At 50.0% G+C, this 26,864-nt stretch overlaps 1 protein-coding gene across 5 annotated transcripts in view; it reads right to left on the reverse strand.

The window, feature by feature from the left end:
* Positions 1-26,321, reverse strand: part of NEDD4L (NEDD4 like E3 ubiquitin protein ligase) — a 90,785-nt gene extending 64,464 nt beyond the window's left edge. For 2 of the 5 annotated variants that reach the window (XM_038123627.1, XM_038123626.1), the window contains exon 1: positions 47-120. Coding sequence is in view for 1 of the 5 variants with exons in the window: in XM_038123625.1 (XP_037979553.1) it covers positions 47-120; positions 26,112-26,159 (122 nt within the window). In the remaining 4 variants the exon portion in view is untranslated. Of the gene's footprint in view, positions 1-46; positions 121-5,056; positions 5,076-5,131; positions 5,151-26,111 lie in introns of those variants that run through there. The other 3 variants (XM_038123625.1, XM_038123630.1, XM_038123631.1) reach the window with 3 other exon arrangements.
* Between the last annotated feature and the right edge of the window lie 543 nt (positions 26,322-26,864).

Raw genomic sequence — 26,864 nt, forward strand, 5'->3', positions numbered from 1 at the left:
GCCAGCGGATCCTGTCCAAGGAGCACAGGCGCCGCACGACACCCACCTGGCTCCAAAGATGTCCTTCTTCGCCAGGTCGATGCCAGAGACCACCTTCACCCTGAGGATCCGGGACTCCTCCTGCGAAGAAAGGAAAGTGGGTTCAGTGGTTATTCTCTATGCCATTCTGCAGATCAGCAGCTGGCAAGAGGTTGGCAGATAGCAGGAGTCTCTCCTAGGGAGGATTTGGAAAAGAACTGCCTCTTGGAAGGCTTATCTGAATCCAACCATGAGGAGTATTCGACTCCAGTCAGAGCTGTTAGGAGTTCAATAAAGGCAGAGCAGAAGTAGATAACAGTAATAACATCATAGCAATAATACTGTAACTATAATAGCAATAAAAGTAGACGAGTATTTGCTGAACAGGGCCGTCTCACACCCTGAGTGATCCATATGCCACAAATTCATTCTGCATTGACACTGAAGCTCTTCAAACACAAGGGAAATTATTCATAACATTTTAGTAATGAGAGATGTCTTGTCTGTAGTGTAAAAATCAAGGATGCACAGTTAAATACATAAAATGACTTTTTTAAGCCTGTCTCACCACCTTGGTGCACGTGGAGAGCTCAAAATCAGCATTCACTGACAGATGGCAAGTCCTGCAGATGCGCATCACTGGAGCATCAGCCTGATGCTCAGTTTATCACTTCACTGCATGAAGCGCCTGAGGAGCATCTGTAAAAATGGTCTGTTTTCACTTTTTTTTTCCCCCCACCGTGTTTGAGCAACACGAAGAGGCCACCAAAATGAAACCTGGAAAGTCTTCCACAGAAACAGGTTCTGCAGTCTCCCGTATCAGTGATACCTTCTCTCCTCTGATAAGCCTCCCAGAGCTGCAAGATACTGGATTCAATTACAGTAACTTGAGACTCTGTTCCTTGAAGCCTGTTCAGAAAACAATTACACTTTCCACAGGTTTCTCCTGGTCTGTTTGCTTTAGGCAGCTGATAGCCAGACACAGCTTTGTGTCAGCTGTCTTGGCACAGATTTTTCCAACTGTGAGGAAGGTCAGGACCAGCCCCAAAGAAAAGCCATACCCGGGCAGCACAACTCACCCCTCTGGAAGGAGGCACAGACAGGGGATCAGAAAACAACAGTCCCATTGAACCTGTCTGCAGGGCAAGTTCCACCCTGGCTCCTGCCCGAGGAGCTGGGCTGCAGCAAAACAACACTTGAGACACGAATCCTCCCTGTGAACCTGGCATTTAGTATTCTCCCCCGCAGCACTTAACACCACAAGGTACTTTCTAATTAGGGAACGGGATTTTCCCCCAAAAGAGCCCAAAGCTTATCTGAGAGGTGACAAAACAGCATGTGAAAAAGAACAATTCAATGGACTCACATTAGTGGATATTGAAGCTTTTTCCTAGGTACCATGTGCCTGGTTTTCTACAGCAGTTTTAATATACTAAAGGCAATGAACTTGCAAATCGTGATCAAGATAATTCCTTCAATAAGAGAAGAGAGCATAGGAAAAAACCAAGCAAAAACTCAGACTGGCCAGACCTCACTGAAGTAGAACTAGAGGAGAAGTTGCAATAGTTGTTTCTATATTAGCAGTGCTACTCAGATTCCCTCTAGCAAAGTCCAACATCTCCCTCCTCCTGAGGGCACCTCTGCATATTAACTGATTCAAAAGAAATTGAAGAAAAACACAAACGAACTAACAATATCCTCACCATTAAAAGAGAATAAAATGCAAGAGGAGGTCCCACTGCTGGAGGATCCATAATTGAGTTTTGCAAGATACAAAAGATGATGCTCCAGATGATCTCAACAGATTCTCAAAAATTAATACCTCTCAAATACCTGAAGGGTCACATCCACTTTAGGGATCCCAGAAGCTATGACTCTTCCCTCCTGTGAGAAGGCTCTCAGCCTCTCCTCAATATTCCAATTTAACAAGCAGAACAAGTGCTTTTGCAAATGTTTGTTCCAATTTTCATATGCATGAAATAAGTATACATATATGTGTAATGTTTAAAAAAAAAATTAAACCACCTCCTCAGTTAGTGATGAGGTCTACCATATGTACCATATGTATTAACTTTTGCTGACTCCTTGTATCGCAATTTCATCCTTTATTTCCAAGTGTGCTGTGTCCAGGTAAAAAAGGAGTTAAATTATTACAGCAACAGCAAGGTGATCTCACCTCATTGTCCACCAAAAAAATCACATAAAGGATTGCTTGGCTGGGCACAGCCTGAGACACACAGAGTGCCAATTACCTGATGCAGGTTTCCACCCAGCCCTCTCTGAAAAGACTCTACTAGAGAATTGGGATTTTGGTCGGTTTTTGTTATAAACCCAGGGCACAATGACAGAGATCACTAACCACAGAAAAATTCTGTGTGAGAAGAGCCAGGATCCAAACCCCAAATAACAAAGGGATCCCCAGCACAAACAGAGAACGGGGATAAGAAAACAGACTGGGAGGATTAAGAAGAAGTGGGGATCTGACATGCAGACAGTGAGGCTGAAGGATAACAAGCATACAGCTGGAGTCCTAATTTTCAAGTAAACAAACAAGAGCAAGCAAAGCAGGGTAGCAAGGCTGATCAGAGACACAGCACAGCTCTGAGGGACTCGAGTCAGGGAAGCAGGTACACACACGGCAGGAGCAAGGCTCCCTGGGGAGGAGCCACACGGAGAGAAATGAGGGCTCCCCCCAGCACCCGTGGCTGACCGACCAGGACACCCTGCTGCACTCTAAAAAAGCACTTGCTTAATTAGCCCGGCCGTATCTTCAAAAGGAAAGAGATGCCAGAAGCAACGGTGCAACCATGAGTTCTCTCAGCTGAACAGCTTCAGGTCCCACATGAACTGACACTGCTGAGCACACGCTCAGACTCAAACAGTCCAGACCACAACCCGATCCACACAAAACCTGCAGAGCACAATTCACTAGCAGTTAAGTATCCTGACTGAAAGACTTCCATCAGTGATCAATCACCTAACAAGTTCTTAAGGAGCAATTTCCCAACACAAGCTCCCATCTTCTGGCATGACCAACCGATACCCTTTGAGTCAGCAAGCAGTGGGGGCAACTGCACACTAAGGGCACAATCTTGGCATACTCCTTGCCTTCTCCTGCACCCAAGAGGCAGCACCCACCCTCATCTGCTTATCATCCCACCCTATCCTTCCACGAGCAGCCAAATTCTCCTCCTTGCAACATCACAGAGATCAGGATGCAGGAAGAAACAGCGACCTGGGAACAGTCATGGGGAAACAAGCCTTCAGAAGTCACTTGCCACTTGAGTTGCCATTTGCCAAAGGAGAATGTTTGGTTCTGCCCAGAGCTGAAGTTACATAGCAGAAAGAAACACTTGTCTGGTGGCAAGACTAAACTATATTCACCTTCCGTGCGGGAAGCGAACCCCTGACGGCCACTGTTGTGTTCACTGAATTCCCTGTGTTTTGTAAAGCGCATATCCTAAGCTGCTTTTTGAAGCACCGTTTGAAAGAGAAGGTCAGCTCACCCCACAGAGACATTTTTCTATCCTATTTGTACCTTGCCTGGAGCACACTGAGCCTGGAAGGGGCTCCAGGTGCTGCCACTCCGTACCCTGGGTGGCTCCTGCTTCCCCAGGCCAGGCTGTGCCCAGTGCAGCCCCAGAGCTGGTGCTGCAGCTCCATTCCTGCCTCGCTCGGGTTTGGCACCGACAGTGCAGAGCACAAGCGGGGATTCCAAGAAGCTGTCCTGAGCACTGAGACTCAATCCACCGGCTGCTGGGAAGGCGAGGCTGTGTGTGCAGGTGGGGATGGCGGTGGGCTGGGAGCATTTTGGCAGCTCCCTGTGGACATTCCAGCAGCTGTCCCTGCCCCCAAACACAGCCTCCCCAGCTGCTGCAGCAGCCTGCCCTGAAGGTCCTGGTTACCTGTTAGCACTGAGCTCCACTGTGCCTCACATCCACACCAACTTCTGCTTTGTCCAATCATTAACGTGACGTTTACATATTCCTGCCTTCCCAAAACATGTCAAAGGTTACAGAGTTCTCCTCTCTGCTGAAGGAGAACCTCTACACAGTTTGCATTCTCTTAGCTGCAGTTCACAGTGCCATTTCAGAGGACTCAGCTTATTTAGGTGGAACCAAGCTGTGGAACTGGAAGCCTATTATAGATCAAAACACAGACTTCATCAACATTGAACAAACCTCAATTCACCTCAGAAAAGATGAAGGAAAACAGATGTATTTCCAGATTTAGCAGACTTTTGTATGTATATTTATCTGTATTATTCACATTTTGTTGGTCCTTTGTTAAACACACACCACATTCACTTTCTCCAGTTGCTCTGGAAAGCCAAGTAATTTCTAAGACCCATTGAAGTACTCACATAAAGAAAACTTATTAAGTTCTCCCCTTGGATTAGTAAAATACCCCGGAGCTGGGGAGTTTAGAGAAGAGCTGTGACAGCAAAGGGAAAGAATGAGGGCCAAACACAGTGTCCCGAGCTGCTTTCTCCCCCACAGGAAGGGTGAAACGCTGCCCGTTCTAAGGGTGATCCAGGAGACACAGCTCAGCCAGCACCAGCTTCACCGACATACAAGTGCTGTAAAACCAACCTGAACAAGCTTTGCAATACACATCTGTACGTTCTGAACGCACAGAAAAGAAAGCCACAGCAATCCAGCCTGGTGTAAGAAGGAAAGCTGCAGATGTCAACTTCCGACAGGACAAACAATCCCGTGACACATGCAGCGTACGCATTAAGAGAACAGCCTGAAAACAACAATCGATGGGGGTATAAAATTAGAAGGTTGACTCGTTTAAATGAACAGACAAGTGTGAAAGGCACAACGGCTGGATCAATGCAAACCGATATTTGAACAGCTGTCACGCAGACCAGGAAGATTAAACATTTAACGTGTTTTTCCGAAGGTATATAAAAGCGTCTCCGAGTCAAACACCCCAAGGCAGGCAGGTTTCTGAGCCGCACAGCCCGTGTGGATGCCAGGCTGTCCCCCCGCAGCCACGGCGCGGCACTCGCGGCACCGAGAGCTGCACTTACCGCGGAGCCCTGCTCCGAGCTCCGCTGGCACCGCCGCTCCGAGCTCCGCCGGCACCGCCGCTCGCCCGCCCGCACCGCCGCTCCGAGCTCCGCCCGGCACCGCCGCTCCGAGCTCCGCCCGGCACCGCCGCTCGCCCGCCCGGCACCGCCGCTCGCCCGCCCGCACCGCCGCTCCGAGCTCCGCCCGGCACCGCCGCTCGCCCGCCCGGCACCGCCGCTCGCCCGCCCGCACCGCCGCTCCGAGCTCCGTAGGCACCGCCGCTCGCCCGCCCGGCACCGCCCGCACACGCGGAAGTTCAGGCACGGCGGCAATAAATGACCATCGCCGAGGCAACGAGGGGAAAGGCCGGCGAGCTTGGGTTTCACCTGGAGACAGCTTCACCTGAGTCACGGTGGGGGAGTGTCAGTCGGGTTCAGTTTGGTTACTTTTTCCCCTTCTCTCTGTGTAGAGACATTTTTGATTCCAACCCACGATAGGCGCCAGCGAGGTAAATTTCCACTAACTGCGAGGAGAGAAACCAGATCCCACTGGAATGTTACCTGCACTTAGAAACTCTGTGAATCCAGTTTCATCCACTGAGCACCTCACCTCTAGTTTCATTATATCTGAAAGTTTGCAAAACATAACATACTAAAGGATAACAGATCTTTAAGTCAGTGTTCTGATGGCAAAACAAATCCCAATGGAAAAGACAACAAACCTTTAATTTAATGTTTTAACTGTGGCACTTCTGGTTTCCTGAATGAAAACTCACACAGAGCCCTGTGTGCTACACACACAAAATCCCCCAAACACACACCGCTCTTACTTCTCCCCATTTGCGGGGGATGAATCAACCAGGACCTGCAGCTCGAAAGCCAAATCAAGCATCACCTTCTTAAGGGCCGGTGGTGGCCACAGCAAGCCTAGTAACCATGTTAGTCTTCTCCTAAATCTCCCAGCAACTGAAACCAAGTTCAGTGGCAGAAGAGTTGAGCTGATTCTTACTTTGATTTGGTGGATTGAAAGAATCCACATACGGCTGAGTGAAAAAAAAAAAAAAGTGCTTTAGGAAGTGATTCCACATCACCCTCCTGCAGAGAATATTCCCACCCAATTGGCCTATCCTGTTCCCACTGGCACCTCCCTAATCTCCAACAATGCTGGGCAGCCCAAGAGGGAGAATCCAAGTGAGGGGCCCTGCCTGGCGAGCTGTCACCATCACCCCCAGGGAAGGCAGCTGAGAGGACCCCAAGGAAACAGCTCGATCTCGGATCACAGCGACTTTCTAAAGGCCATAGCAACAGAATGTGGAAAAGCCTCCCTATAATTCCTGCAATATCTTACTAATCTTGAAATTGGCAGTGGCAATTTTGCCAACAGTGTTTGATAAAATCTCAGTTGTGCAATGCAAACAAAACCATGCACCAGGGCTATGACCCAAATCTCCACTCTCCTCTGCAAGTTCAGCACAGAAAAAAACTTAAAAGGTCACTTGGTTACAACTCATCTGGTTCAAGCATTAAAATCTCCTTTCAGCTTCACCACAAGCACCCTAGGAACCCAGCTCAGAACTTTGTTCTTGCATGTGTTCATCCCACTCCTCACCAAATCCAAGAGTAAATCAAACTGTGCCTTTTCTTACTCACAGAGTTTCCAACCCTCGCTGCAGGATGCAACGTATTTGTAAAAACCCCATTATTTTCTCCACAGATCACAACATTAGAGCAACTAAACCTAAAAGCTTTTGGAGAAAAGAAGGCTAGGCTAGTTTGGATCATAAAGACCCTCCCGGCTGAAATGCATTGGTCAGTTCATGGAGCATACCTAGTCCTCCAGAGCACTCCTGGCCAAGCAAGGATTCTCACACAGAAGGAATCAGAAGATGAAGCAAACACCAGTAAGCATTAAAAGAACTGCAGAGTTTGGAGAGCTATGGTATTCAAAAGCTCATACAACAGAAAAATAGTAAACTATTCACTTCAGATGTCTGAAGAAAAGGGACCATATTCCTGTTTTCCTTGGCTGCAATGGCATATTCAGCAGAAAAAAACACCAGGCAGAATTTCAGCAAGGCACCAGTTTGTCTTAGAGGGACACTATAATGATGCTGCTCTTCCAAGGGGACAAACCAGAAGAAAAGAGCACACAAAACTGGAATGAGCAAGCTGGAACACAGAGACCAGGAGCAGTGCATAGGGATCAAAGGCACCCGCACATCAGTGACAGTGCCTGGGGCCAGGAGTCCAGACACCCAGCCCAGTGCTGAAAGCACACCGTTAACAAAGGGCTCAAGCCACAGTGCTGCCCTCCTGAAAAGCTGCTTACAAGGTATTTTTACCACATGTTTAAAAAACTAAGTGTTCCAAGTGAATTGTGATCTATTCTTATAGAAACTCACTGAACTCCACGCAGTTAGATTTACTCCAGCAATTTTAGCAAGCCTGTGGCACCAGGCCACCCGTGAGCTTTGGAAATACCTAAGAGGATGCAAAAGAACTTCCACTTAATCGACCTGCTGCACTGCACCAGACTTTTTCTCCTTATTTCCCTTTCAGACCTGTTTATATCATTGAAAGAATTCATATAAGCAAAACACTGTTTTCTGCACAACCTCATTGATACTCATCCAGTGTCTCATGCAGCAATCACAGAACCATTACAGTTGGGGTGAGACCTCCAAGATCACCAAGCCCAACCTTCAAGCCGATACCACAATGCCCACTAACACCCTAAGGGCAGGAGGGTATATTTACTTAATCATCTGTACATGCTGTACATTCACAGTCTAGGAAATTCTCTTTCCAAAGGAAACTTTGATCTGCTTTTCTCTGGACAAGACAAGAAGAGTGTTTAATCTTTGCTGGAGCAGAGAAAAAGAAAAGCACTTGGTGCATGCTGCTATTAAAAACCTGAGTGAAGCTTTGACTGGGAATAACTGGTGCATTTGCAGCAGTCTGTGACCTGACAGTGACTCTCCTATATGGACTTAGCTTTAAAAATTAAGAAAAACCCAACAAAACCACCCCAAAAACCACACCCAATCTTGATATTGTATGACAGACCAGCACCAAGACCATCTGCATCCAAACTGAACATTTACTGCGAATTTCAACAGACAATTCCTAAAGAAAATCTGACAGAACTTCTTTTCCTTCCCTCTGGGGATACAAAAACCAAACTGACTAATTAAAACATCAAGGTTTTATTTAAACAAGTACCCCACTTTCTGACACGCACAAGCTACCATAAAACAAAGGAACTATGATTCTCTGTGTAGGATTTTGCCAGTGCCAGGGCACTGGTTTAATTTCAAATCCTCATTATCCTCAGGTCAGGGCCCACACGGATCCATTACTTTCCAGCAGTACTTCAAAACTTACTAGGCAAAAGAGAATCACTAAAAAGCCATGTCCCCAGTGGATGTCTGACAACCCCAGCCAGTAACAAGAAAGGGTCTGAATTCCCAATTAGCAGCCTGCAGCAAGGACTCACAGAAGGACCTGACAGGAGGACTTGCTTTCCAAGCAGCTGCTCTAGAACAACACAAAGGTTTTTACCCTTCACTAAATGAACCTCTGATACATTTATATTTTAATTATTTTAAAAAAAATTAAACATCTGGAACGGGTGTTTTTTGATCTCATGAAATGCACTAGGCCCTTAACATTCAAACTTTTTAAAAGTGAAAAATTATGCCTTACACTAAATACAATAATCTCCATTTTTCCTGGGTGAAATGGCACACAAATCCAGCGAAATGCTGTATTTCAGACAATCAGTTCCCCCCAAAATCCCCCAAGGTATCCAAAAGCCTCCATCAGCAGACACACCCACTTCCCGCCGGAATGCAGCAGCGATGTTACTCCTGTTAAAGCCATTCCCAACCCATTCCAGGCGGGGCTTGGAGCAACCTGGTCTAGGGAAAGGTGTGGCAGAGTGCATCCAACAGGGGAAGCTGAGCTGCATTCACTCCACTAGCCCAGCTAGTTGCCAACGGATCACACAAACATGTTTATGTAACCACAATCTATATTCTTGTTAGATATTTAATGATTCTAGACCATAAACCATCAGTGGCTGCACTGTTTAATGACAAAACACACATTCAATAAAACCGTAATCCAACAATAAACTGTGATTGGAGGCTCATTTCTAACCCAGATAACTCCAGGGATCGATTCCACAGCACACACCCACAGCCCAGAGCTGCACCACTGGCTGTTTCACCTGGAGAAAAATGGAACAGGGAGCTTCTTAAACAGGCTTTGCTGGAAAAACCTTGAGAGCAGGAAAACTATGCCAACTGACATGAAAATGCCAGTGTCATTCTAAAAACCTGATATACCTCTGAACCTCTTCAGTCCCAGAAAGACACAGGGCTCGGGTAGCCTGGGTGACGGACACTCAGCCAGGCTGGGAGAAGTGTTTGCCAGAGGGAAGAGCTGGTTACACTGCAATTACTTAGGAACACCAGAACCCACAAGCCACCTCTCCTAGCAGCCCATGGAGTGCCTGATGGGAGGCAGCGCTCTTGGTACTGCTCACAGAGGCTGGGGAAATGGATTTACTCGAGCCTCAACAGGCAAAGGGTGCTGGGGGCAGAAGCAGAGAGGCTGAAGGAGGTGGCTTTGCTCACAATGGGGAAGGCAGTAACTCCTAATTCCTGTGGATCACAGCCTGACATCTGCAGGGAATTCAGCCTGCACTTTTCACTTTTTAGCTGTTGTAATAGCTTACCTGCAGTAGCTTTAGCTCAGAGCAGAAGTTGGAAATGTCAGTTCTCAGAGACACTTCATTTTCTGACACAGTTTGTTTTGTTGCATGAATCATCCTATTATCCAACCAGAAATTAAATTAGATCTTCCAGCTCTTGTCTGCAGTTAATTATTAGTGTTACCGTATGAGTTTCCAACTTCCCCTGGTGAAAAAATTCTTCCAAACACATTAACATTTCAGTGAGTGGTGTTGTCAGTCACTCCAGCAGTTCACTCCTTTGGCTTCTCTTCTTCATTTTGATCAAGTTTCTTTTTACAAAAGAATAACAAGTTGTAGCCTCTAGCAGTACCACTTGTCCATTAAGGCATTGCTCCCCAAGAATTTCACATTTGGGGGAAAAATCACTCCATTACAGCCTCTGCCCAGATTAGGGGAGAAAAAGCAGCCACTTAAACCAGTGAAAAGGCCAAGTCAATAAGGAAGGGATCTGCTCCCACCAGAAACATCTCGTGTCAGGCTTTTGGATCCTGGTTGTAGTCCTGGTGTTTCCAACCTACTTGCACACCATGTTCTACCTCCTTCTCCCCCTTCCTTTCCTGCTCCCTTTTTATCACAGCAGCCCTTGACAAAGCTTTGACTCTTTTTGTTCGTTATGAGTATTTATTTGTCATATAAATGGATAGCCTAGGGCTAGCAGGCTCCTCCATCTGAGAACTGGTGTCTCACAAAGAACGAGAAAACTGTCCAGTTACTAACCCAGGCTTAAGGCTGACTGGATTCTGGCAACTCAGTGGGAGCAAGCACAGCCCCTTCTGGCTGGAAAGACAAATCTTCTCCACTTCTTCTCCAGTGCATCCACTGACATACAGAGATATGTTATGAACAGCCAAAGATAAGAACAGAATTTAAGTTCGTGTGAAAAATAATTGGAGTGAAAAAAAAAATTAAAAATATGCCCAATGCAGGAGACTGAGTAATTCAGCTGCAGAAGCTCTCTCCTATGCATACATGCATTGAAGGTGCTTTTGAAGAGGAAAAGTAGGTACTATCTCAATTTAAAGGCATTTTCTTCTTTTAATGGAATATGCTTGTCTTTCACACACTGTAAAAGAACAGACTCTAAAGAAAAACAAATACAGTGATAGTGATACTGAGTGCTTTTTTGGTTTGTATCAGTAATTTCTGCATATATGTTGATGGTGGAAGGCTTGGAAGGGTTTCAGGGAGGGTTGGAGTGTTGCTTGCATTGGTTGCTGGATTGGGAGTGGCCATTCGTTTTGGTTTTTGGTTGTATTAATTGTTTATGGGAAATTCCTTCAAAATTTGAGAAATTCTATCAATAAATGGATAGTTGCCAGACCAAGCTCAGAGGTTAGCTCAGTCACTTGTTCCCAAAATGGTACTTGACACTGACTAGACTAAGAAACACTCATTAAAATATTCACCACTCATTATCTAAAACAAAGGCTGCACTTTGTGTCCTGCCAGGCATGCTGGATGCAAACTGGGCTCGATGCCCCAAACAAAAGGCACATTCAGAATCCATGTTTTGCAGAAGCGCTGCAATAGGGTCAGTCATTCAGCATCCCAGAGCAGGACCTTGTCCCGGGGAAGCACAGATGCATGTTCCTCAAAGAGGCAGAACAGGAAGGAGCAGAGGGCAGAGCACTGCTGAATTCCTCAGGCAAGTTACAGGCAGCAGCTCGGCTTCCACAGCAACCAGCTGCGTAAAGAAACTATTGCTCCTACCTGCTTATTCCTGACCCTGTATCACACTGCTACCTGCAGAGATGATGAGGTACACACTGGGCTGGCTGCTCCTGACACCACAAGGACTTAGAGAGCTCAGCCAACAACCTTAGGAATAAAGAACAGGAGTTTTCTTCTCCTGAATACAAATGCATATTACAGCGACTGAAGTACAGCAGTGAAAAGCTCTTGGGGTCACACAAATTAACACAAGTCTGAAGAACAAACTCAGTTTCCTGCAGGCAGGTTTAAATGAAGTCACATCCCCTTCCAGAAATAACAAGATGATCTACACAAAGTCCAATTCTGCTGCTAAATTATGACCATGCTGTACAATGCAAAGGGAGAAGAGCAGCTTGGAGCTGCAGAGCCCAAACTGCAATGGCACAGAACTGCTCCCTTTAACAGGCTCCCCCTGGAGACAGGCTGGGGCTCCACACAACCCAACACATTTCATGGGATGGTATTTGTCCTGTACGCAAGCCCATACTGCAGCTGCTTATACTGACCACAGCAGAGTCTGCTCCAAAGATCAGAAAACACAAATGCTGGTAAGGAAGTTGTGACACTAAGAAAAGCGCTAAAGTGGTCAGTGAAAAAACCAAAGTTGCCAGGCACAGCAATGCCCTGAGGGCAACTAAATCAAACCAAACCACCACACCGGGGCCAGCAGTTTGGTTTGTGAAGACTTAGTCTGTGTTAAAGCACGAGACCCAAAATATGAATGAAGGAGGCTGTGTTGAGATTTATTCAGCAAGCAGAAAGTTTGGGGCAAAAAAGGGAAAAAAACCCCAAACCTCCTGGAATTGCTGTGGCATCTGAGTAACTTCACACAATTTCTATAGCATACAGGTAACTTCCCATTCCCTGCTGAATGCCACCCGGACAACAAAGAGCAGAATTCTCCCAGTTCAGAGAGTGTGTTGAGAGAGAACCAGCCCTGCACACACAGACAGCACCACGGAGGCAAAGTCTGTTTTCCAAGTAGGCCAAGCTTCCCTCTCATCCCAAGCTCTGCAAGGAACATGAGCAAGCATGAGTATGCTCTTGCAGAGCCTTGGCAGTGCCTCCTAACCCAAGGAATCAGCCTGGCACGCAGGACTAGCTAATATCTGCTGAATCCCAGCTTGCTTTCCAACACAGGCCACAGAGACAACAGGAGTGGCTCCAGCCCTGGGCAAGGAAAAAGCAGAAACTTGTGTGGCACAAATCACAGCCTGCTTTGTCAAAAGGAAGCCTCAAAGTCTTGAGAAACAGCCTGCCAAGGAACACCGCTATGCAACAGGTGTCCTGCACAGGGACATATTCTCTTCCCAAGCATTTTCATAACAAGGAAAAAAAAACAGCACAGAACTCCAATACCCAGACAAATAAAGGAAATCAGAGGGATGCTAGAGGAATAGTACTAGTTCCTCCCATGTAACCGATAACCACCAAGAGATGGGAACACATCTAAACCAGAAAGAGGTCCCAGCACAACATGTAAACTGCCAAAGATGCAGGGCAGCAATGAGAAAGAAATTAATATTCTTTACTGTCCCTTCAACTCTTTACAACAACTTTATCCTGTTTTGCTTTGACCATCTCAGAGGCAGCATTTCAGCTTAGTCACTTCCCAACTTGCCCACAGTCCATCCCCACAGTAGCCAGGCCAGGAGTATCACTAACTGGAGTAAGCTGGAACAATGAAAGATTCTCACAATTAGTCTTTACCAATAATGAGAGTGCTGGCCAGCCCAGCAGACACCTTCACTGGCACACAAAGCCTACTATGTAATTTGGTACTATCTTCTGATAGGAATATCCAATACTTCTGCATCCAGAGCAACAAAGTGCTCTCTCTTCCAACACTCCCAGCTCTCAAAGAGGGTTGGATCTGGACATCTTCTTTCCTCATTCAGCCTTCCCTAAAAACTACAAGTGAGGCCAGAGAACTGTAAAAAACAGTAAATCAATGTACTCCCATTCCTATGCTGTCACGTACCTCCTGCCTCTAATGCACCTTCCAAGCACTGAAAGCATTTGTGGAATATTAAGAAGGAGAGGGGGAAGGGGGGTTTCTCCATGAAAAAGCTTTTCAGAGGTGATCACACAGTGCAGGTTGTCCTCTGTCTCAGTTACCCACAATCCTGTCTTTCCAGCTGACTGAAAGACTCGAGATTTCTCAGAAAGAAAAATCTCCGTAGTGTCATTGAAACAGCAAGGATGTTCCAGTCTGAGAGGCATCCCTCCAAGGACTGACACAACATTAATGGCAGTTTGACAGTGGAGAAGGGCTTAGACCTCTCCTGAAAACAGCAGGGAGCACCACCTCTATATGAGAGCACAGACCGCAACCAGAGATCAGAGATTAAATCCAAAGGTCGAGAATTGCCCCCGCTGCTGGGCACAAGCCACTCACGGCAAAGACCTCCACACTGGCTCTTCAGCCTCTCCTCGCTCTTGAGTTTAACACTGAGCCCCAGGGACAGAAGTGAGAGGACACTGGGCAGCAGAACCGAGACCACCAACCATATCCACAGGAAACACACGACCCAGGTGAATGCCAGAGCAAGAGGAATTCAGGAAGCCCCAGTAAGAGCAGAAAACAGCTTTTATCACACAGAGGGCCTGGATTTTCAGACACAGCACACCCACAGGGAGCACAAACACACACAACATGTGTTCCTCCTGCCCAGCTATCTTCCCCATACAACCTGTCCGGACCAAAGGCCAGCTGTGGGAGGCAGAGAGTTCTGCCAGCTCTGGCCTCCAGGACAGAGACAGTGCCCCAGCCCTTGGGGTCAGCCTATCCCCATGGCAGCCCCAGCGCCCAACACCCCAGAGACAAGCAGGCAGGAGATGCCTTGGGGAGCCACGCCAGCCCCAGGACACAGGGAGAGCCTGTCTGACGTCCGGATGGCAGCTACCCCAGGTCACATATCCAGCAACACCTGTGTGCCAGCCCTGGCGTCCACCAGCCCTGGTGTGCGATTCCAGGCTGGGGGATGAGCTACAGCACTGCCTCACCTTCCCAAGAACATCAGGAGATGCAGTGCTAAACCACCAAAACCAGCCTGTTTCCACAGCAACAGTTAGCACTGACACACAGCGCTCCTGTAGCACACTGCAGCCTTACCAAAGACTATCACCTATTGGCACGAGTGCTCCTGCCTGCAGTGACACCCAGCTGGGGACCCTGTGTGCTCCTGCCTGCACTGACACCCAGCTGGGGACCCTGTGTGCTCCAGCCTGCACTGACACCCAGCTGGGGACCCTGTGTGCTCCAGCCTGCACTGACACCCAGCTGGGGACCCTGTGTGCTCCAGCCTGCACTGACACCCAGCTGGGGACCCTGTGTGCTCCAGCCTGCACTGACACCCAGCTGGGGACCCTGTGTGCTCCAGCCTGCACTGACACCCAGCTGGGGACCCTGTGTGCTCCAGCCTGCACTGACACCCAGCTGGGGACCCTGTGTGCTCCTGCCTGCACTGACACCCAGCTGGGGACCCTGTGTGCTCCTGCCTGCAATGACACCGGGCTGGGGACCCCAGCTTCACTTCCCAAATGCTACAGTTCTGGTGTCCAACACACAGAGGCGACCAGAAGTGGTGAGTGTTTAGTGATTTCCCTCAATGGCTGCAGCAGCCATTTCGGCACTCACCTCTGACCTCCCTCTCCCACAGGATCTACTTCCTGTCCAAGTTTTGGGAATTTGAAACAACAATTTCACTCCCTGTAGGGCACAGACACTTGAACCTGCTGGGAGCCTGTGGCATACACTGGCCCAGGGCACAGGTACCTGCACCAAATTACAGATGATGATCATCTCTCGCTGGAGTGAAATGAAGAAACACAAATGCAGGTACAAGTAGATCAAAACTGAACTGACCGTACCCAAAGTAAAATGACAGCAGCACAAGGGATTAAAGGTAAGTTCTCATGATGTCAGCAGCCTGAAAAAACCACTCAGGGTTTTGCTAAATCAATTCAAGCAGTGTTAAGAGGCATTTCTTTAATAACAATGTCAATCAAAACAATGACTAAAGCTGTGACTGAAATGTTTTAAAATATGCACTGGTTCCAAGCCAAATTTTGGACAAGATTCTAAGAAGAAAAAAGTGACACAGATAGGCACATGATATGAGAAGGTGACCACAGGACTTGAAACCACATTAGCTACAAACCGCAGCATCTTCACTCTGCAGACTCTGAGGCCCGTCACTAACAGTTGTGATGGGCCCATGGTTTCAACAGCTTCCAAAGGGACTCTTGTCAGGATCTTGCATGAGGAGCATGCAGGAGCATGGTGACAAATGACCTGGCAGGTAATCCACACCCAGCCCGTAACCATTTAGCACAGTCTGCTTTACAATGTTTGACTTTCAAAATGCAACAGAAACTAGTTAAGACAAAACCAAAACCTGATTGCAACTTGATTTGGCACAACCTCTAGTACAGCTGCAGGATATCCCTGGAAAAAACAACTCTGACCTTGCTCCCAGCCTGGTCAGACCTGCCCTGGTCCTCCCCGGCAGGACAGTGGGGTCTGCTGGCCTTTGCTGCAGCCACCTGTCCCATTCTGGGGTTCCAGAGTGCCACAGCCACCACGCTTGGGATGCAGCTGGCCCTAAAACAGGGAAAAGTAAAATCTCAGCCTCAATACAAGGGAGGAAAATGCAACATGTTCTTTATCATGCTAATTAGAACACAGAAAGAGAAGGCAGCTTCTGGATAAGAGAGGTAACAGAAGCATCAGGATAATCCACTTTGTACGAGAAAGAAAATTTGGAAAAAATATCTGTAGTGCTACCTTAAAAAGAGAACAATCCATTCAGGTTCACTGCCCGCTATCTGTCCTAAAGGCCCACATCCAGCTCTGGTTTCCAGACCTTCAGCCAGCCTCCCTGGAGGCCAGGGGAAGCCTGTGCCTGTTCCTGCCCAGCTCTCAGGTCGCTGCACCTCCACAGAGCACCCAGCGGCACTGCTGGAGTCCTGATGTCATGGCCACAGCCAGAGAGCGGCTTCTGAGGAAGGAAAACGCACCTCTGGCACTCGCAGGCTACCAGCGCCATGGGAACAGCTAATTTTTAACGAGAATGCTCTCGTCTCCCACAAGCCCCTTAGCAAGCGTGACTGGTAGGAGAGCATCAGCCGCAGAACTGAGGGCCACAGGCAGCACCGGAGGCAGCCGCGGCAAGGACGGCCCAGGAGAAGCCAGCCCCCCAGGAGAAGCCAGCCCCCCAGGAGAAGCCAGCCCTCGCGCCGGGCTGCAGGGCCCGGAGAAGGCAGGAGCCATCCATCCCACTCGCCGCGCTCCCAGCGCGCCCGGCGCCAGCAGCAGGGACGGCCAGGCACCCGCACGGACACTGTCAGGATCCCGGGGCATCCCCGCACTGCTGGGACCAGCCTACCCTGCAGGGAAAACCACACTGCGAGGCTCGCTCACACAGGGAACAGACGGGAGAAGCGCCTCCTCGGGCCTCGGCAGCAGGAGTGGTGTTATTCACACACAGTCCAGGCCAGGCGTGCACAGCATCTACCGGACCCTGAGGACTCAGTGTTTTCTATGGACACTGGAAATAAGGAATAAAATAGTAAACGACCAAACTTGACCAGATGGGACTGAAACCAACCACACAGCCAGTAAGGATAAATGCAGAGGTCTTTCTGGCACCCACCCAACCATGTGCTTCCAGCACTCATCCTAACAAAACAAGCACAGGCTGTGCAAGGAATGAGTCCCTCACTGTGGCACACAGCACCTAAGCTGCCCGACTCACCCCTGCTTGGATCGGGCAGTTCTCCACCTCGAATGTCCACCCACCCAGTGGGATGGGTGTAAACATTAGCACTAAGAGTGCATTTTGACAAAGAGGTGGGGGGAAGGCAGTGTGAAGATACCAAGTGAAGCAGGGAGGTGATCCTACAACCCTGAACTCTAAACAGTGACACCATTCCCTCAGCTATAAAATGAGCTGCATCTACACCACTGCTGTATGCTCTCAGCTCACTAAAGCAAGACCTGTCCAAGACAGAGCATTTTCAAATTCTTTCAGCTCAACTGTTACAAGCCAATATTTTATAATACCTTGAACATCACTGTACCAAGAGCAGAGGTTAGAGAAGCACATCCATTGCCCATCGGTGCACAGCAAAGCTGTTGCTTTGTTAATGAGGCTGAATCAGCACAAGCACAAAGCCCAAACTCAGGTTTGTCCACTCACCACTTCTCCCTCTCACCACTCCCTTCGCCACAAACAGCAGGAACGGTCAACTCAAGAAATCTTTAAAGAAAGGTTAAAAGCTCCACTTGTTTGTTAAGAAATTCATCTATTTAACATTCTGCTTTTAGACAAACTTGTCACAGACTTCATCGGGGTCAGGATTCTAGCCAAAGCTCTGGGTTCATGAGACCCACACAGCCAATGTCACAGCTCACAGCCACCAAAGAGCAGGTGCCCTACCCTCCCTTCACACACACCCTCCACCACCACCCCAGCAGCTTGTGCCACATACCTCTGACTTCCACCACCTTTCCAATTGTTACTGCAATTCAACAGCCTTGCAAAGACATGGGACGCTGTCCACGGGTGGTCCCAGGGAGTACGAGAGAAAGAGACATTTCTCTTTCAGCAGTGCAAATCCACTGGATTTATGTGGGCTGCTCCAGAAGCCATCAGCCTCGACTCCCTCTGCTCAAGTATGGGGTGGAGGTGCAAGTAAACTGTCCTGGGATCAGCCCCTGACACCAGCACCAGCTGAAGGTCCCCAGCACACATTAAATACCAGCACCAGCTGAAGGTCCTTAGCAGATATCAAACACACCAGCTGAAGGTCCTTAGCACACCACACACATCCAACTGTGCCACAAGGGCCCAGTGCTAAGGAGGCAGTCACAACAGGCAGCCCTGTAGTACACCCAATCCATAAATCCACAATTGATTCATTTGAATAAATCAAGCTGAAGTATCTCTGATGGGAGCAGCCAGCACAGCCTCATTTCCAGGCACCTGGGCTTTCTCCATCACCCATGGTCTCAGCTTGGCCTCCTCTTTCCCACTCCAAAACCCACATGGCTTCCACAGCAGCATGCTCCAAACCTTACATCCAGTGCCACCAGGAAGAGGCCAAAAGCAGATTTTCCCCACCACACCAATTTCCAAACAGACATCCATGAGGGAGTCATCCCAGGACGCATCCTGTACTCTACTCATCATCCCTATCTCTGCAAAATCCCGCCATGAATTCAGTGTGATCATCTACATAACATAAAGATGCTTAAGGAGAGTCAGACTTTGAACTGCTTTCAATAAAAACCAACACAGAGTAACAGAGCACACTTCCACCCTCAAGCCAGGATTATTCAACACTAGGATCTGCCAAAGGAGAGCGGACGGTACGGTTGTGCTCCCTGTTCCAAATGATTCTGCTTCTCCCCAGCAGATAAACTACATGGAAACAGGAAAACCTGACTGGACCTGGCAGGACACCAATACAGCCACACTGATCCATGCAGTGAGGCACAAAAATAAGGTGCTGCGGCTTAATGGCAAAGCCCAACTCATTCATGGAGTGAGTCCTCAGAACAGCCAGTGTTCTCACAACTGGAGATGTTTATTTTGATTACAGAAAAGGTTCCTAAATCCTAGGAATCAGGATTCTGACAAACACCCACAGCCTGCCAACCCGCAGGAATTATGGTCAAATGGAGGGAGGAAAAAAAAATATAATACAAATATACAAATATATATAATACAAATAAACACACCAAGACTGTTGCCCAGTCAAGACATCACCTGGCAGACATAAGACATCTCAATACATTCCATAATCCATCTCAAAAATCAAGTTTCTGGATTTGTTTTGTTGGGGCTTTGAGTTGCTTTTTATAGGTTGGCTTATTTTTAACTATTTTAACTGCAATTAGCTTCCAGGCCTGTGCAATTTAGCCACTGCACATCTCTTATTTTAAAATTAATTACTAGTTCTCTACAGAAAACAATCCCTTTCCTAAGGATTTGGTTTTCCTCTTTCTGGCAGGGGAGGGGAAAAGACAGTGGGAGTAGGGGGAGGGAACACTCCAGCACTAGAAACTGAGCAGCTTAAGAACCCCATGCTGGAAAAAGTTGGCATGACAGTGTGTTGAATACTTCTGAAAGCCACAGTTCCAGTCCCAGGTAAGCCCTGTCAGGTGCTAGGACTGACCTGGCAGCAGCTGCAGTCCTGAGCTGAACACGCCAGCAGTAAAACCACATTCCTTCCTCCCAGTGCTCAAGGTAGGAGTCACCCAACCCGGGCCACATTCCTACCCAGCTTACCCAAAATAACAGTGTACACAAGATTACAGTGCACTTCTTTCCGCAGGGGACAGAGCTGCCCAGCAGCACTTCTACTGCTACAGTAAAACCCTCCTATTCAACACAATGAAACATTTGAGAGGAAGTAGCAGTGAAAGCAAAAGATGGAGAAATTTATGGAAGTTAATGAGATTTCTCTGTTCACCAACACCAAAAAATTAATTGTAATTAAATCAAGCTACTTCTGCACATTGTTATCTCATCTACAACTTTCTGTTGACTGAAGCTGTTGGATAAACCAGCCCTCACTGCTATTACAAGGCCTGGAAGTTTCCAGCTTGCTCAGAGAAGTCCCAGTTTCTATTGCAGAGTTTAATTAAGCAAAGGTCTTGGCCCCATCCAGTGTTCTGGGACTGACAGGTTGTCAATTTGGCCCAATCCAGCAGAAATCAGCGAGCTGCCAACAGGCTGCACCCACAGCACCACCTCTGATGTGGCCTGTGGATCCTAAAGCACCTGTGCAGGCAGCCCACCTCGCACCAGGAGCTGTGTTCGGTTCAGAAAGGAAAAGTATTACACAACACAGAACCTTTCACTGGCTGGAAACACAGCTCCAGCCTAGAAGCTGCAGGGGTGAATTCTTCCCACAGCATCCTAAGATGTAACAGCGATTCCCTTCTGACAGATAAGCTCATTCAGCACTCACACCATGCCTGGTGATATTTGCAAAACAAAACACAAAAACTCCCGTCAGAAATCTGTTACCCGTTAACTCCCGGCGCAAGCTGTGCCCCGGGGTGAGGCGCCTGCTCATCAACAGGTGTGGGGCTCGCAGTCCATGTTTGCTTCCCAGGAAAATGGCCTCTGAGCAGGAGCAGAGGAAAACCTCGAGTTCCCATTTCCCATTACACAGTGCCCTCCAACGGCCAGCCCTTCACACGAAGCCAAGGAATGCTTATGCCCCTTCCCAAAGGCACAGCGGAACCACGGGCTGCACCACCTGCCTACCACCCTCAGAGGACAGGACAACAGCCCAGGGAGACAGAGCCATCTCTCAGTGGGGGTATAGCTAAAACTAACATTCCTTGTCTCCCTCAGACCCTCATGGTAATACAAGCCTCCTTCAATGTCTTTACATTCATTTTATAATAAAAACAGAATTCACTTAGTGTCAGCACTAGTGACCAAAACATGCCGATAACCCATCAAAAGCTGGTTTAAAATGCAGGCTGTTACAAAAATCTATTGACCTCCTGAGAACCACAGCCTATTTTGATATTCTGCCACATAAGTCTATATGCAAGCCCTGTCATTTATGAAATGCTTCCTTACCTGGACTTTTTAATCATCATTTAAGGTTTACATGCTAGCCCTGAAGCCAGTGCACTTAGAGTCTATAAAAACAATTCAGAGTCAATAAAAAAGTCACTATTTTGAATTGCTTATTGCTAAGACACTGTCAGTGCTGTGACCAAGGGAGGCCCCTCTCACACTCAGACAACAGAGTGAGGCTTTTATGTAACCGGAATATTCAGAGCAGAAACAACAGAGCTCTCATTTAAAGGGTCTGTGTTCAGCGGTGGTGACAAAGGGTGCATCTTCTCAAGGAAGGGATTTTTCACAAAAAGCCTCCAGGTTTCAAGAACACAGCGGGCTGGGCTGGAGCTCACGGGGCCAGGGGGGCATCCCTGAGCAGACTGGCCCCCCAAACTGCCCCTTTCCACCTGACAGCTGAGGAGCCACAGCCACCCGCAAGCTGCTTCTCCAGCACATCAGTGCCCTGGTCCTTCATCCAGCGCTCTTCCAGCGCCATTGCACCCAGAGCTCCAGGGCTGCTCCAGGAGCTGAGCTGGGAACCAGCACCACGAAGGGACACGGCTCTGGAATTCCTCCCCAGCACCAGGCCTGGCAGGGGCTCCGTGGGGACAGCCTGGCCTCAGCAAACATCTCTGGCTGTGCCAGCACAGTGCAGAAGCTGGGTGAGCTGCAAGGTACAGCCTCACCACGGAGGCCACACAACAGGAAACGTCACCTGAAATCTAACTGCAACCATCTACAACACCGACACTGCCCAAACAACTCAGCATTGCCATTACTTCCAAAGTTTATCGTTTGCTTCAAATGCAAAGTAGAGAAATCCGGCCCTGAACTCCCACATGTCACTGCAGTCACCAAGTCCAGGGAGGGAGGGAAAATCACAGCCCTTTTCCTCCCCAGTAAATCCTGCTGATTATGAGCAGTAACATCTTCTAGAGGCCTTTGCAGCCCCATCTCATGGATCTGTTAACATGACGCTCGAGTACCAGCAAAGAGACACCCTCAAGGGAGATCATTCCAGAGCAACAAATCCATCAGGAACATGTAAACACGAGGCACAAAAGCCAGCCTCCCATACGTCTCAGTCTGAAACGCTTTGCACAGACGGTTTATCCATCACAGCACGAGCTGCATTTCACCACAGCACCCCTGTGGCAAATCTTGGCTTATTCCTTACCTTGATGCCTGATCCACTACAGGTGAGCCTGCGCTTTACAGGAACCCATGCTGTCCATAGGAACCATTTCCATCACACTCAGAGCTGGGTTTGTTTCCCTTTCCCCAAAGGGTGTCTCAGTAAAGTGAAGCACCACACAGGCTCCTGAGGTCCTGAAATCCTTCAGGATTCACTCTTCAGCCAGAAGGCTTTGCCCAGCACAGCACACCAGAACTAATATGAAAGGTTAGGCTACAGTGACTACACACAGTTATTTATCTCAAGGCATATGGGACTGTATCTCATACATAGAGATATTTTCAGGAACATAAGATCCTTTTGACAATTTCTAAGGCATGACAAAATGTCATCTCAGTAGGAAGCTTCTAATTCCAATTGACTCAATCACAAGTCACAGAAGTTGAATAGAACTTAAAAACAGAAGAATGCTGGAGCTGCAGAGAGCAGTTTCACATACGAACCTCTTTTTCCTCTAATATTTTAAAGTATAAAAACACACTCTTCAAAGATCTTTTTTCTGAAGTTCCGTTTTTTATTAAAGCAAACAAGTTCCAAGGAGCCGCAAGTTTTGCTTCCTTCCAAGGACACTAAGAAAGCAAAATGTTTGTGGATTTGTGTAGGCAACATCTGACTCTCAAGAAACCCAAACTGAAACAAACAAGAGGTGCACTTCACTCACAAATATTTTCCACTCCAAAGGGCTGTAAGTTTTTATATACACTGATATTTAGAGATTGCATGAAAGCACCTAAGCTTCCAGAAGCCTGTATAAACATTATTTCACGGAATGGCAAAGAGGCCAAGGTTGGCACAAGCCTCTGAAGGTCACCTGGCCCACCCCCTGCTTGAGCCAGAGCTGGCTGCCCAGGCCTGCGTCCCGTGGTCACAAACAGCCCCGAGGATGGAGCTCCAACAGCCTCTGAGCAGCCTGGCCCGGTGCTGAGGTCATCCCGACAGTGAAAAATTGGCAGGGTATGAATGTGATTTACAACTCATTTTAACTAATTAATATAAACCACTTTACAGTTCAGGTTTACAAGGAGGCTGATCTATGAACACAACATCATCTGCCACGAAAAACTGCAACGGTTGGCTCATCCCCTGTGACTCAGTGATCCCCAAATCCCCAAAAGGCCCAGTGTTCCAACACCTATCAGAGTCCCTGGGCAAAAGGGAACAGTATTCCCACGGAAGGCAATATTCCCTGTGCACAGGGCTGGGCCCACGGTCTGCAGACACGCCGGCACACGCGCAGCCCGGGCCTGCTGCACGCCTGCCACGCACATCAGCTGTGCGAGCCAGGGGAGCCTGTGCCTCTGCTCTGTAGGAGACATTGCTGGCTCTCTCCCTCTGGAGAGCCACTCAGCAAGTCCAGCTTGCATGTAAATCACTGCGTTTTCCAATCAGCAAATGTGCCGGGAGGGGAAGCACTGCGCAAGGCCAACTCAAAGCCCTCCAAAACCCACCTACAACAGATCTGCAAACTGCATTTCAAACCCAGGCAGGAACAAAGGAAATGAATAGGCTGAATATGTCCACATACATAACTCAGCCTCTCACAGCTAATAGAGCTCTGCTTTCCAAAAAACCATGAGCCAAGTCCAGACCAATGCTAGTGGGAAGTCACTACCCACAGGCCAGCGTGCAGAGAACTGTCAGCACACCTTCCTCAGCCCACTTGAGCTTTCGTACAGCCACCTTCCTGAGAGAGACATCCTCCCCTCCTCCATGCTCTCCTCTGCCCATTACTAGAGACACAACAGCGGGTCAGGCTCTCAGGGTCATGAAACTACAGCCCAACAGGCTGTAAGTATCACCTGCACCCTTCTCCATGCCAGCCCTCCCTCAGACCCTTTTCCCTCTTTCTTCCATCCTGTTTCCATTTGTGGATGCCCACTGTAGTTTTAGATGGTCACCGCTCTTCCTGAGAAGTGTCCAGCATCAGCAGATGCACAGCAAAGCGGGAGACAAAGCACAGCCTGCTGTCCCTCAGGCAGTGTGGCTGTGGTCATCACTGCAGCTGTGACATCGGTCACTGCTGAGAGACCAGAGCCTTTCTTTTCCCAGCAGCTCCTTTTCTAACAGCTTGGTTTTACCTCAGAAGAGGAGTGACAAACACATCTCCTTGCCCGCTGCTCCACAGGCCAAGTCCCCCGCATCTGCTGGGCTGAGCATCATGGCAGGAACAGCCCCTGCTGCCCCGAGATCCCTCCACCTCCAAGCCAAGGTGAGAGCAGCCAGCAGATTTCCCCCGGATCCATTTCTCTTTAGCATTCTGTGCAAGTACCAGCATATGTCGAGGCAGCAGGCAGGGACAAAAGACACAGCCAAGCGCACGCACAACAGAAAAGGCAGCAGCCAAGCTCCAGCGTGATGTTCTCAGCCACCTCCCTGGGACCTGGCAGGGTGGCTCCAGGTTTCCCTTCCCCTCACAGATCACACTTGCTAATGTATGCACAAAAGCAGCTCCAATCAAATCTTGGAATGCCCATGCTGGGACAGCAAACCCCACTGCCCTCAGCTGTTCCCTCAGCCTGTGCAAACCCCCACAGCAGCAGGCAAGATCACCACAGGCCCTCTGGAGCCCAGGACCGGGCAGGATCACCGCAGACCCCCGGAGCAAGCAGGGCCCTGCAGATGGCCCAGCCACCGGCAGGGCGAGGCAATGCGCCGGAGCTGGCCCAAAGCTGCTGGGGACTGGTGCCAGGCACCGCTGTGCTCACGCGAAGGCTCATGGAAGTAGCCCAGGGAGGAGAAGGTTCTCCTCTGCTGTTGTGCTCGCTATCTACATCACCCAACGCTCCTGCAACGCCCTCTCCTCTCCCTACCTTCACACATGCAGAGCATTTGCAATCACTCTGCTCTCAGCTTCATAATTTAACAACAACAGAATGACATCCCCCCCTTACCATAACACCCACTCCCACCCAGGAACCTCCTTCCCAATGAGAATTAAACATTACAGTCATCCAGACCCGGTGCTGCTGAAATACACCAGGTAAGAAACACTGTCTGACAGTTTCACAAGGCAGAAGATGTTTTTAATGTTTCTTCTACACCACTAACAGACTGACACATCACCCGTTGTGTTCAGCCCCACAAAACCGGAAGCAATGCTGTTGTAAATACTATTCACTCCTGTGAAAATAAAAGATATACATGCGCTCCTAACACCCGATACCCTGAAACCACAGCCCAGTAATGCAGCCTTGCCCATTGCTGATGCTCTATGACACTGGCTCCTAAGAAAAGGAACACCTGACCAAGGCAATGAAACAAAAAGGGCATTAAGTAAGATTTTTAACATTGACCTAAAGTAAACTGGACTGCTCTCCTAACGCCTGTATGATTTGCTTGATTCTGCAGAAGACATCGGCTGATAAAGCCGGCACACGGAGATTAGTTATCGCGGGTCCTACCCCGCTTATCAGCTCCATCTGCACTGGGGCCAGGCTGTGTCTGACACAGTACCCCCGGCGCTCCGGCCCCGCGGCCGCTCCCTCGGGACACCGGCAGCGCTGCGGGGAGGAGGCGGAGAGGGGCGGCCGCCCCCGCCCGCGGCACCGCCGGCCCTGGCTCTTTGTTCGCCGCCGGCCCCGCCGAGGCACCGCGGGCTCCGGGCGGCCGCACCTGCCGGGGCGGCGGGCAGCGCTCGCGGGCCGGGCCGCCCCCGGGCGAGTGGCGGCTGCGGGAGCGGCGCGGAGCCCTGCGGGGCGGGCAGCGCTTGCCCTCCCGGACCGACCGCCGACCTTCGCCCGGCTGCCGAGCCTCAGCCGCGGCTCCCGCCGACGGGGCCCCGGCACACCCCAACCCAGCCCGTCCGCGCCGACCCACCTCGTCCTCCGAGAGCCCGTACACCGGTTCCGCCGCCGCGGTCGCCATGGAGCCGCTCTCGGGCCCGCCGAGCCGTCCGCCACCGCCCTCTCCTCCTCCTCCTTCTGCCGCCGCTGGCCCGCGGGCGGCGGAAGACGCCGGGAGCCGAGCCCGGCGGAAAGGGGCCGGGGGCGGGGCCGCCGGGGGCCGCCCGCGCTGCCGCCGCCGCCGCGGGCCGGGGCTGAGCGCGGCCGCAGGGCCGGGGAGCGCGGCGGGGCGGGGAGAGCGGCGGGCCGGCCCAGCGGCGGCGCGCGGGGCGCGGCACCGAGCGCGGGAGGGGCCGCGCGCCGGCCCGCACCGCCTGAGGGACGCGCGCGGGGGCGCGAGCAGCGGGGGCGCGAGCAGCGGGGGCGCGCGGGGGGAGGGGGGCAGAAAAGGGCGCGAAGAAGGGGGCGCGCGAGGGGGCGCGCGAGGGACGCGCGCGCTCGTGAGGGGTCGCGAGGAGCGGGCGCGCGGAGGGAGGGAAAGAAAGGCGCGCGCGGGGGGCGCGAGGGATGCGCGCGCTCGGGGCGCGCGGGGCAGGCGGCGCGTGCGGCAGGCGCCCCCCAGTGGGCGGGAGCGGCGCCGCAGGGCCCGGGCTGCGAGAGCGCGCCGAGCCCCGGGTGTGCCCCGGGATGTGCCCCGGGTGTGCCCCGGGATGTGCCACGGGATGTGCCCCGGGTGTGCCCCGGGATGTGCCATGGGATGTGCCATGGGATGTGCCCCGGGTGTGCC

This window comes from Motacilla alba, chromosome Z (assembly GCF_015832195.1).
Source record: "Motacilla alba alba isolate MOTALB_02 chromosome Z, Motacilla_alba_V1.0_pri, whole genome shotgun sequence".
In the NCBI taxonomy this organism is placed as follows: Eukaryota; Metazoa; Chordata; class Aves; order Passeriformes; family Motacillidae; genus Motacilla; species Motacilla alba.